At 36.0% G+C, this 12,925-nt stretch overlaps 1 protein-coding gene across 6 annotated transcripts; it reads left to right on the forward strand.

Moving 5' to 3' along the window:
• The first annotated feature begins 4,494 nt into the window (after positions 1-4,494).
• On the forward strand, positions 4,495-10,272 carry LOC111447728 (potassium transporter 2). 6 transcript variants are annotated; one of them, XM_023087036.1, is made up of 11 exons: positions 4,495-4,792; positions 4,971-5,037; positions 5,275-5,465; positions 5,566-5,800; positions 5,887-6,132; positions 6,211-6,264; positions 7,193-7,453; positions 7,588-7,640; positions 7,746-7,863; positions 7,953-8,207; positions 8,916-10,272. In XM_023087036.1, exons 3-11 carry the CDS (start codon positions 5,427-5,429, stop codon positions 10,028-10,030), a joined length of 2,376 nt encoding a protein of 791 aa, XP_022942804.1. In that variant the 5' UTR covers positions 4,495-4,792; positions 4,971-5,037; positions 5,275-5,426; the 3' UTR covers positions 10,031-10,272. The 6 variants fall into 6 exon arrangements, with proteins under 6 accessions (XP_022942804.1, XP_022942805.1, XP_022942806.1 ...); XM_023087037.1 differs by having other exon boundaries at positions 5,364-5,465; XM_023087038.1 differs by lacking the exon at positions 4,495-4,792 and having other exon boundaries at positions 4,825-5,037; positions 5,275-5,319; positions 5,396-5,465.
• The last annotated feature ends 2,653 nt before the right edge of the window (positions 10,273-12,925 follow it).

Below are 12,925 nucleotides of genomic sequence, written 5' to 3' on the forward strand. Positions count from 1 at the left end.
TTTTTTTTTTTTTTTTTTTATCTTCTTAGATGATCGACCCTTAAAATTGTTGGTCTTCTTTGGATGATCCGCCTTTGACTTGTTGATCAACTTAGATTGACCGTTGACTTATTGCTTATAACTTAGACCAGTTTCTAGCTTATCGATTAGTTTGGGTCTGTTTTTAGCTTGTTGATCAATTTGCATCGGTCTAACTGATTTCTTATCGATAAATTTTAAATTTTAAATTAAAAAGCGTAGAAGACTTTACAAAAAAAAAAGAAACAAACATTTTGATGATGAAATGGAACGAATGACCCACGAGAACCCTAACCTTTTCAGATCCTAATAACTACACCCTCTTCATGCTTCATCATGATGCTCCTTTATGATACCACTTTACCATCAACCCCCTCCAAATGGGTCGTCTCAACCTCATCAACATGATCAGAATCACACACCTTCTCCTTCCTGCCCTCATCGTCTTCTTTCTTTGCATCTCCGCTCACCATCCACCGTGCCATGCCATGGCGGTCGCCCGAGCTCGTAAACATGAAGAAATGGATGATGGGTCGTCATTGGATGATGAATCAAAGGACAATGATCCTTATAGAATGTATGGTGATGTTCCAAGCCCTGGTGTTGGCCACTGAAAAAAGCTTCTATTTTCATATTCGGAATAATGTTCGTATTTTCTTTATCTCTTCTTCTTTTCAAAACTTTAATATATTCCTAAGAAATATTTGTATATGTTTTTTTTGAGGTTTCATTGGATGTTCCGTTTAATTATTCTTAATATCATTAATAAATTGCTTATTTAAAGAGATAATTACAAATTATTGTAATTATTAATTACTTTTATTTAGAAATATATAAATAAATTACTTACATATTTTTAATCAAATAATTTAATCAAATAATTATCTGTATTAATTTTGATATACCTTTTTAAAAAATACAATAAAAATGAAAAATAAATTAAGATAGTAAAACATAAAATTCATGCTTCTTTAGGCCTAATCTTTGGTACCGCTCTCATACTCTCTCTCTATAAAAGAAAAGCTTGCAAGAAATGCAAGAGCTAAGCCACTAATGTCGGGGCGAAGGTTATACCTTAGAAAGTCAATGAAGCTAAGGTTTCGTATGTCTTTTTATCGGCTAAATTTTTTAAATCAAAACCTCCGACTAAAGGTCTACTCCTAAAAATGTTAGGTCCCACGTTCATAATGGGCCGAATTCATTACATCACAAGCATATTCGCCATTGGAACCTTGGCCCATTATTTATTGATTAATTCAACCAACCAATAAGTTTTCACACATAAATTTTAGCCTTTTTTTTTTTTTTTTTCTTGGACCACAAATAACTTATATTTTTGGCATGACAAGATGGTACGAACACCTGCTCTATCTTTCATCTATTACTCGACTCAAATCTATTCATCTATCACTGTTGTCGATTCCAACAACATCCCTTGATATAAGAATAGATGTTCTCAAAATATCTATAATCTACTGTGACTATTTGATATAAAAAGATAGGGTTAGATTTCATAATCAACACAAATATAAAAGTCGGGTATCTTTTCACTTTCATATATTTGTATTTGTATCGAAAAAAATAAAAAAGTAAGAAAGAAATAAATTGTATAACAAAATCAAATCGAAAACCAATTAATAATGACTTATCCATATGGTTGTATAGAGCCATTAATTGGACCCATTACTACCGAAGTTTGGTAACCTAACATTTCATCCTCTTCTAATATATATAAATTACTTTTTTGAAAGTTTTTATAACATCCCGACATCAGAATGATATGGTTTGAGACGGTACAAAATAAAGTGGTTTTGAAAATTCTAAAAATAATATGAATTTCACTTAAAATCACTTTTTAAAGTCTTCTAAGTTAATTTGGAAGAAAAATGAAAATTTAGAAACACGTTTTGCAAAATCTAATCAATAATTATAAACATCAACTAATAAAGCGATCAAGATCATAATTTTTTTTATTCACGAAACGCTGACGTTTTATATTTATAAATAATGAAGGGCGAAAACCACATTGAATAATACCTAAATTTTTAATGGCTAAAAAGTACACTTTCCCCCCACATTTCAATGGCTATCCTAGCCTAGGGCCCACCTGTATGGTTAGGTGTGAAGTAAAATTCAAGGCTACCCATTTAATTTGAAATAATTTTTGTTACGAGTACGAGATCTTCATTCACATGATTGGTTTCGGAATTTATATAATTGAGTCATAGAAAAGAAGGTGCAGAGTATTGTTGGTGTAGATAGTAACTTTCAATAATTATGTATACTGCTTAAACCACACAAAGTTATTAGCAACGACGCCCAAATAAATAAATAAATAAATAATTTCATTACCCATCAATGTCACCCTTTAAATATAATGAATTGATTCATGCTTCAAACGTCACTATTAGTACCATCCATTTCCGAATATATAAAATTAATTACTCATCTTTCTTCTTTCTTGGACTTCACATTTAGTCGAGTATTACTTATAATCTGATAATGCTTCGTGTTTAAAATTTAAATAACAATTTAGAATTAAAATCGACACTTAATTATTCGACATTCTTTATCTCATGTAACACGATCATGTTATTTTAAGCATGCTTAATTCTGGAGTTCTGTAATTGAATTATTTCCAAGAAATGTATTTTTTTTTATTGGTATTATCTTACCGATCAGGGAGCGAATTAAATTTGAAAGTAGGTTAGACAATTGGCATCAAATCGTGTGTTAATTTTATAAAAGAAATCTTGGTGAGGGAACAAAATCAAAGTTCGGTTTAAAACAATCCATGGTCGTAATCAAAAGAGGTGGCATTTCATTAAAAAAAAACATGATGGTTCACAATATGCATGGTATTTAAATACTAAATAAATTGTTTATTCACAAATTTAACATAATTTGACCGTATGGAAGCAACACGAACATATTTTATTAATTGAATTCATCGTTGCCTTGTATGTGTTTGCTGTTATCTAAAAAAATAAAATTTTGAAAATATTGAATATTAAAAATACTCCGTGAAATAATTCTCTGTTCGAGTTATATATATATATATATATATATGCTTATATAATAAAAAAAACATATAAATATATGAGGGACTTCAATTTGTGCGGTTGAAATATTTGTGACAGGGTGACCAATTGATCTACTAACTGACTTTGGTGGGTTCTACTCTGATCGATGAAAATTGGCATCTAGTCATACGAGTCGAGCCACTCCTACATCATTCAATATATGCGTAATCTATCTAAAGTCATTCACGTATCCCGTAAAAACTTTAAAAATTCCATTTAACCAAACCCAAATCGATTAAAACAGTTGAATAAGACTGAAAAGATCAAGCTTGTTCATAACCGTTTGATACGAAACCGATCGACAACCAAACACGGAGACGACCAAGGAAAACTTAACTAAAATGTACATAATATACAACATATGTCTTCGTTTGGCAACAAAATTGAGACCTCCGCCGGTGCCCCTTCCTCCTAATATTTAATTTTCCAATCACAACAATCAAAACATATTATATATATATATATATATATATATATATATATATATATATATATATATATATATATATTTTCATAAAATAAAATATTCGAGTCATATATTATATTATCACATGTTTGTTCTTGTCCATTTGGTTCCTTTTCATCGTAATTTGATCCATAAATTCCTCTTCTCCTATATTCTTTATTATTATACACCTGATCATATTCTTCATTCCCCTCATTCATTTTTGTTTTTTATCAAATTAATCTCGACCACTAACTCGAACACGATTTATGGGTTTTTTAGATTTTAGAATTTAAATTTAGCTCCTATCTAATTGAATTTTAAAACCGACACATTTGATAGGTGAAAATTATACTTTAAAGTTTGAATTTTAACTATATTAATTAGAATTGATAAATATATATTTTTTAAATGAGTTGGATTTTATTTTAAACTTAGAGAATTAATTAGTCTGGATATTCCTAGATTGGTTGAATTAGGACGGGAATTTTTTTTAGACCAAATCCAATTATTTGAATTAAAAAAAAAATTGTATTTATAATTGAATTTTAGATAAATAAAAATTATTTGTAACTTCTAATCTTCTCTGAATCAATTAATATTTAAAATTTTCATTCTAAATAAATTCATAACTCAATCCGGTAGCATTTTTGAAGCTGGAGGATTAAAAGTTATCAACAATTTATCATTTCAAAGCAAGCTTATGGATCTTCACAATTTCCATTTCCAAGACCTTCTCCAATCCCAATGCTTGCAAAATCTCAACCCAAGAAAACGGTATGGCCGACCATCAGCCCCATCGCCATTGAAGAACAACGCAATCCCCCCCAAGCTCTTCTCCAGCTTCAGAATTGGAGGTTTTTAGTAAATGGGTCTTCATCATCACCACCATAAAAACATAAAAACCAGAGAGTTTTAGAACAAAAGACGAAGTGGGTGTAGGAAATGAAGCTTAAAAATGGCGGAACACTGAAAACTTTCAACAGCTCTGAAAAAGGGCATTGAAAAAAGCTGGAAATATGATAAGCTTTGGTTTGGAGTAATAAAGGGCATGTTCGGCCATCATGTCTTTTGGAAAGCAACCCCATTATGAGTCACATGCCTTTGCTTTTTACCCAAATCCAAGAAAAACAAATCCAAAAAAACATTGCTCCTTTCAAGAAAAATGTTCAAAATCAAGATCATCCAGATTCATTATTCCCTTTCGATTTGCTTATTACGCCAATCTTGCACAATCTTTTGATGGGTAGGCCTTAATATCTTCTGTAAAAGAGAGAGAGAGAGAGGATATGGTCCACTCCAGTGTCCATCAATCGACCGTCTTCGTGGACGCTTCGTTTGTGTGGGACTGTTTTGTAACTGTCATCAGCTCACGTGATCTTCTTTCTTTTTCATTCTCCCGTTTCTGATTTCCTTCGTTTCAGTTTCTTTCTTGTGAACAGGAATTTCAGACGCCATTGAAACAGAGCTTGTTAGAACAGAGGCCTAACAGTGAGTTTTGCCCCACCCCCTTCTTCTTCTTCTTCTTCTTCTTCTTATTTACTAGTTTTCTGTTTTGTTTCTCCTGTTTTACCAACTGGAAAGAGAAAGCTCCAAGAATCTTGTCATATGGGGATTGTAATGATGAGGGTCCCCATGATCTCCATTCTGCATTTATGAGCTCATTATAATATCCTCGAACTCCGATTTTCTGTCTAACAAATCCCTCTATTTCTCCTCTGTTTTCAGTTTTAATGGCGGTTTGATACAGAAATCAAGTGGGTTTACTCAAAAGTGAGTGAGTTATCTTCTCTTATCTCATTTTTCTCCATTTCCAGGGGAATACAGATGAGGGTTTTGTGATCTATAGGATTTAGCTTGAAGATCGAGATAAAGAAGCTATGGATCTTGAGCATGGGAAGTGTTGGGATACTTCAAAGGTTTGTGTTCAATCGAATCTCTAAGCTTCAACTTCTCCATATTTCTTCATTCTAAGAACACCCAGAAGTTGAATCGCCTGTAATTTTGGGTTTCTTTCAGAAGGATTCTTGGAAAACGGTTCTTGTATTGGCCTATCAAAGCCTTGGTGTCGTCTATGGCGATTTAAGCATCTCTCCCCTCTACGTTTACAGAAGCACTTTTGCAGAAGACATCCAACATTCAGATACTAATGAAGAAATCTATGGTGTTCTTTCATTTGTCTTCTGGACTCTCACTATAGTTCCCCTTTTCAAGTATGTCTTTGTGGTTCTTAGAGCTGATGACAATGGTGAAGGTAAAAGAAAGAAAGAAGCATATGGTTAAGAAATCAAAAAAGCATCAAAACCCATATGATGAATTGTTATGAAATCGCCATTGCAGGTGGAACTTTTGCTCTGTACTCGTTAATTTGCAGACATGCCAAAGTAAGCCTTCTCCCCAACAAACAAGTTGCAGATGAAGCTCTTTCCACTTACTTGCTAGAACATCCACCGGAGAAGAAGAAGCAATCTAAGGTTAAATTGTTGCTGGAGAAGCACAGAGCTCTTCACACTGCCTTGTTGATTCTTGTTCTTCTAGGAACTTGTATGGTTATTGGAGATGGGCTCCTCACTCCTGCCATTTCTGGTACACAGTTCTTCTTCTTCCATTTTCTCTTGTCCCTTCAAGTAGTTTATAATAATGTTTTTTTGTTCTTTTGTGCAGTCTTTTCAGCAGTTTCTGGGCTTGAGTTATCCATGACCAAGGCACACCATCAGTGTAAGCACCTTGACTTAGAACATCCCTTTTAGTTTTCTGTCGAGTTATCCGTTGGTTAGTAGATAAAACATCAATTATCATCGGGGCTCTTAGTTTAATTATCATTAAGAACAATTGGGTGTCGATAAATTTCAACAAAAAATGGAACAATAACAAAAGATCTACAAGTTTCTAAGTTGAAACTAAGTTTACAGTGATTAAAAGTGTAATACAAGAAGTTTAAGAAGACAGCCTAGAAAGGAACTTGGGAAATCAAATTGACTGATATCTTTGTCAAATTTTTGAGATACTTTCTGAAACTTTTGTCTAGTTTTAATAATAGAGGGCAGATTTTGGAGAGACAATGGAAATGAGTTAGCTGTATCCAATAAAAAACTGTGCTTCTTTTCTAACTGATGATAAGACAGAAGGTTCCAGTGAGTTCTTTTAGTTTTCTTTGGACTGAGTGTCAAGGAGGGACCCACAAACACAGTCAACTTCCTGTTCATTGGTTCTTGTCCTGCTCTCTTTTCATCCTCAGTTGATGTCGGGGAGCTATTCATAACCAGATTGTCATTAAACTTTTCAGTTTTTCCTTTTCAAACTAAACTTAATTACTAACTGAGGAACCTGTTTATGTTTAAGATTAGTATGAATTGCTAATTTGAGAGGCTTGATTCTCAAATGATGTTTTGTGTAACTTGGAGCAAAGAATCAGCTAGGCTGTGTAGCTTCTAATATCTATGACTTCTCTAGATTATAGACCTTTAGGCTTCGGGTGTTCTATTCGAATGAGCGGTAGAGATCCGAGCTTCTAAAACTCGTTGTTAAAGTGTTTACTTTTTCGAAGATTTGGATTTAAAATTTTGATGGAAGATTTGGTTTATCATTCCATTAGTTCTTATCTACGTGTTCTTATAGTTAACATCAAGAAGTTACCTTCCTGCAGATGCAGTGGTTCCAATCACTTGTTTTATCTTGGTTTGTCTATTTGCACTTCAACACTATGGGACACATCGAGTCGGCTTCGTCTTTGCTCCCATTGTATTGACTTGGCTACTCTGCATCAGTACCCTTGGCTTATACAATATTATACACTGGAATCCACATGTTTATCGAGCTCTTTCTCCGTATTACATGTTCAAGTTTTTGGAGAAAACGAGGAAGAGCGGTTGGATGTCGTTGGGGGGTATATTGTTGTGCATAACAGGTATTCTTTCTCTCCTGTTTCGGCTGTTCTCTATTTCATGTAGAAACATTCAGTTATAACTCAATAGCTACGATATTTCGAGATCGAATTCTGAAGATCTATGTGGGCTTATCGAATACTTGATTGAATTGCAGGCTCAGAAGCAATGTTTGCTGATCTTGGTCACTTCTCATACACTGCAATACAGGTGATTCAGTTTTCAATGGCCTTTAAGTTGTAACTTCCCTTTTCATAAACAAGTAGACTGACAATCCTGCTTTGTCCTGTCTCGCCTCGCGTCGCCCCGCTTCAGATTGCTTTCACTTTTCTGGTGTATCCAGCGCTTATATTAGCATACATGGGCCAAGCTGCTTACTTATCACAGCATCACCATACCACCAAAAACATTGGCTTCTATGTTTCCGTTCCAGGTACGAATCACCGATCAAAATTCTTCGCGACTCTCATTTGAGATGTATAAATTATAGTTCTTCAACACCATCATGTTTTGTGGAAACAGAGAGTGTGAGGTGGCCAGTGCTTACAATTGCTATACTTGCTTCGGTTGTGGGAAGCCAAGCAATCATCAGTGGAACATTCTCCATTATTAACCAGAGCCAGTCCCTTGGTTGCTTCCCTAGAGTGAAGGTCGTTCATACCTCTGATAAGATCCATGGCCAAATCTACATTCCAGAGATCAACTGGATTCTTATGATTCTCTGTGTCGCTGTTACCATCGGATTTAGAGACATAAAACACCTCGGAAATGCTTCAGGTGAGTCGGTTGCAATGTACTTTTCAAATGCTACATTTTTGCCAACTTGGAATACAAACATTCCGTTCTCGACGTTCTTGTTAAAAACAACGAACCTCCACAATGATATTGATATTGTCCACTTTGAGCATAAACTCTCGTGGCTTTGCTTTGGGCTTCCCCAAAAGGCCTCTCAACAATCCTCCCCTCGAACAAAGTACAACACAGAGCCCCTCCCCTGAGGCCTATGGAGCCCTCAAACAGTCTCCCCTTAATCGAGGCTCGACTCCTTGGAGTCCTCGAACAAAGCCCTTTGTTTGACACTTTAGTCACTTTTGACTACACCTTCGAGACTCACAATTCTTTGTTCGACATTTGAGGATTCTATTGACATGACTAAGTTAAAGGCATGATTCTGATACCATGTTAGAAACCACGAACCTCCACAATGGTATAATATTGTCCACTTTGAGCATTATCTCTCGTGGCGTTGAGGCCTCATACCAATGGAGAAGGAATCATCATCATTCCTTAAATTAGTCAATATGGGACTCCCTCCCAACAATCCTCAACAGTTCTTATTCACATACTTCCCGTTCTGAGTTGTCTGCCCCATCTCTTGAGGCAGAGTCCTACTCTGTTCGACCTCCGTTTGCCTCAAACGTTTAAAAAGTATGGTTTAAACCATAAAGATCTGATAGCAATTAGCCACTTATTTTTTATTTGCAGGTCTAGCTGTAATGACTGTGATGTTGGTGACAACATGTCTTACATCTTTGGTGATTGTTCTCTGTTGGAACAAATCCCCACTTTTGGCTCTCTCCTTCTTGATCTTCTTTGGATCTGTTGAACTGCTCTACTTCTCTGCTTCACTCACCAAGTTCAGGGAGGGCGCTTGGCTCCCCATTCTTTTAGCTCTCTTCCTCATGACCATTATGTTTGTATGGCACTTTGCCACCATCAAGAAGTATGAATTTGATCTTCACAACAAGGTTTCATTAGAATGGTTACTAGCATTGGGGCCGAGCCTTGGGATTGCTCGTGTCCCGGGCATTGGATTAGTCTTCACTGATCTTACCTCAGGCATCCCTGCCAACTTCTCCCGGTTTGTCACCAACCTCCCGGCATTTCATCGCATTCTTGTCTTTGTATGTATAAAGTCGGTACCGGTTCCTTTTGTACCTCCAGCTGAGCGATATCTCGTCGGAAGAGTAGGCCCAGCTACACATCGGTCGTACAGGTGCATTGTTCGATATGGCTACCGTGATGTTCACCAGGATGTGGACTCATTTGAATCGGAATTAGTCAAGAAACTGGCAGACTTCATCCGTTATGATTGGTACAGAAAGCAAAGAGGCAACTCTTGCAGCGAGGACGATGCATCCCATTCAAATGACTCAACGGGCGAGTGTCGACTGGCTGTGATTGGAACCATAGCATTTGCAGATGCAACTGCTTATGAAGAAACTGTGCAACCTGGAAGTGTATCGGTCGGGTTCCAAACTGTCGATAGCATTGGTGATGTGATCGAAATGGAGCCAATGGGAGAAGAACGAAGAGTCAGGTTTGCTATAGATGATGATGATTTTGAAGGTGACTCACAAGCTGAAACAGAAGCCTTGCTGCATGAAGAGCTAGAAGACCTTGTAGCAGCACAGCAATCTGGGACAGCGTTCATTCTCGGGCATTCGCACGTGCGGGCGAAGCAAGGATCGTCTGTGTTGAAGAGGCTGGCTATTAACTATGGCTACAACTTTCTGAGAAGGAATTGCAGAGGCGCAGATGTTGCACTTAAGGTGCCACCAGTGTCTCTTCTTGAAGTGGGCATGGTTTATGTTGTATAAAGATGCTGCTGCCGCCTTGAAGGAAAGCTAAAATATTCCCCATGTAACTCTCCCTCCTACAAGCCCACAAGAATTATCTTCCCTTAAACTCAAAAAGTTGAGGCTTCAAAGATTAACCATGATTTTATCAGTGACGTAATAGCCTAAGTCCATCATTAGCAGTCTAACGGTTTTAAAACGCGTCTACTAGGAAGAGGTTTCTACACTCTTCAAGGAATGTTGCTCGTTGAATTAACGTGAAAGGCTATGCGATGTTCCTATTGTCTAGCAAGAAGACCATGGAGGGCATGACAAGGTTATACATTATATCAATGCTTGTTTGTATGACAAGGTTATACATTATATCAATGCTTGTTTGTAGTTTGGCTTGTCTCACATTTCTAGCCATGCACGCTTATCATTTGCTACCACAACGCTTATATGAGAATTATCGACATTCTTAAATGTCAAAATCTAAGTAAAAACATTAAACCGTAGCTTTGATTCTTCTTTGTTCTACAGAGAAAAACGTGTTGAGGGAACTTCCATAAAGGATGCTCGACAAAAATATTTCCCCAAAAATCCTACCATCTTCTCTTTTCTGCATTGTTCTCGAGTAGAAAAGCTCGTACCTTCATAGCTCGGGGGTTAAACATGTCGCATATCAGTTGAGTCGGTATCAAATGAATATTGTTGCCAAAATTTCTTATTTGGGCAAAAATAGGTTGTAAAAAGACAAAAGTTGAGGTGAGATGGGAAGATCCCTTCCCTGGTAGAGCAGTCATTTGGCATTGTCAAGTCGCTATGCATGCCTCTTAACCTAACTCGAGCACCCAACATAATTGATCCAATCCTAACCCAATTTTGTACGGAGATTGGCTGGATCCATTAATTTCCTTCCCTCGTTCCTCTCATACAATTGGATCTATATTCCAAAACTTTTGTACTTTTTCAAAGCGAAACGATGACACGTGACATTATCTTATTGTAAGGTCCCACATCGGCTGGAGAGGGGAACGAAACATTCTTTATAAAGGTGTGAAAGTCTCTTCCTAGCGATGGATTTAATGCCAAAAGTTGCGTCTAGTTCACATAAATCAAGTCTAAGTAGAAGACCTAACCCACCTATATTGAACCATCCTCTAAACTAAACCAAGATCCTATAAGAACCCACTCAACCAGTGGAAAGATAACCAAAATACTGGGAATTCTCCTTAAATTAACACAAGGATGCTAAATTAGACCGTGAGATGGTTTAACTTCTTAATTGAGGATGCTCTCTAACTTTCTAAAGCAGCGAGCCTCAGTAGCCACTCCTTTGCAACAGTGGTGCGTGGATCATAGATTGCAACGACAAATTATTCGAAACCCACCAAAACCCTAATAGAAAAATGAGGGAATAATAAATAAGTTTGTCCCCTTGATTCTACAAGGTTGAGAGAATCTTTGGGTATGTGGGGCAAGTAGATAATTTGGTATCAAAGCTATGTTGCTTTCAAGACATGATCAAGTTATGATAAATACACACCTTTTTGGACCATTTACACATAGCCATAGGGTGACTATTGATTGAGGGTCCTTCAATTTGTTGCCATTCCTACCAATTACTTGCCTTCCCTCGCTCCAATGCAACCCAAATTATTGGCTTTTCTAACGTCTTATGGGCCTCCCTATCCATCCTCGAACATATTATTATTATATCTTTTCTAACTTCGACTTGTTTCATAATATTAAAAGAATCATTTAAATTCCGTAAACTAATTCAAAACTTTACCGTTAGAGTAGAAAAAAAATGTTAGAATGATGAACGAAAAGTTGATGGTATTGTATTATCATTCTTTCAGACTTAATCGAAGTAAGTGTCCTAATCACTGGTCACTTGAATAATCATTTTTTTTTTAATATTTTTGAAAAAGATTTGTTTTAAAGAGTTTTTGAATGAATAATTTTTATTATAAAAAATATGATACATCGTAATAAATAATACAATGTTCAGGAATATGTGATATTTAGAGTAAAAAAAAGTGTTTGGGAGAGGTGGAAGAATCTGCGGCGGATGACATGTGGACGTGACGGAGGAGACGGCGGAGGGCGGCAAGGGATACGGGGAGGCGCTGCTGAATTTAATATTATGATTTTAATTTCTCGTCACGTGCCTTTTTCTTTTTTTGTTTTCATTTTTTGTCATTAATTTTACCAAATTTGAATTTTAAAAAATGTGACTACCAAATATCATATTTGTTGTTCTAATTTATATAAATTAATATATATTCATTTAAAATTCAATAAAAGATATATATATATTTTTTTTCTAAAATCTCTATGGATTTGATATCGCGGGTGTCAGCGAGGACGTTGGGCCCTAAAAGGGGTGGATTATGAGATCGCACGTCGATGAAAGAGAAGAACGAGTACTAGCAAAGACGTTGGACTTTGAAGGGGAATGGATTGTGAGATCTCACATCAGTCAGAAAGAGGAGCAAATCATTATTTATAAACGTGTGAAAGCCCAAAAGAAAAAAAAAAAGAAGTTAAATATGACAATATCTATCGGTAGTGGGGTTGGACTGTTGATGCACTGTATGATGACACTTTTGCAATATTTTATCACCCGAACGTTGACTAACAACTAGTAAGAAAAAGAATGATGTAACAAAAAGAAATTTTGCCCTAAAAGTTGCATATCTTTTTGTTCCCCTCTTTTGATTTAGTCACATGCAAGTAGGCTTCAAACCCGACTCACTTTCCTTCCTATACTCCTAAAAAAAAAACTATCATGGAGACGTTTTGAGAAAGAACTTATCCAAAACTTACCATTCGAGTGTTCGAGTTTAATGGTTAAATACAATACGACAATACTTATAGAATTCAAATGAGCTGAGAGACGGTAGAAAGTTACCTGCCTCTCCATTCTCG

Source organism: Cucurbita moschata, unplaced genomic scaffold (genome assembly GCF_002738365.1).
Source record: "Cucurbita moschata cultivar Rifu unplaced genomic scaffold, Cmos_1.0 Cmo_Scf00009, whole genome shotgun sequence".
In the NCBI taxonomy this organism is placed as follows: Eukaryota; Viridiplantae; Streptophyta; class Magnoliopsida; order Cucurbitales; family Cucurbitaceae; genus Cucurbita; species Cucurbita moschata.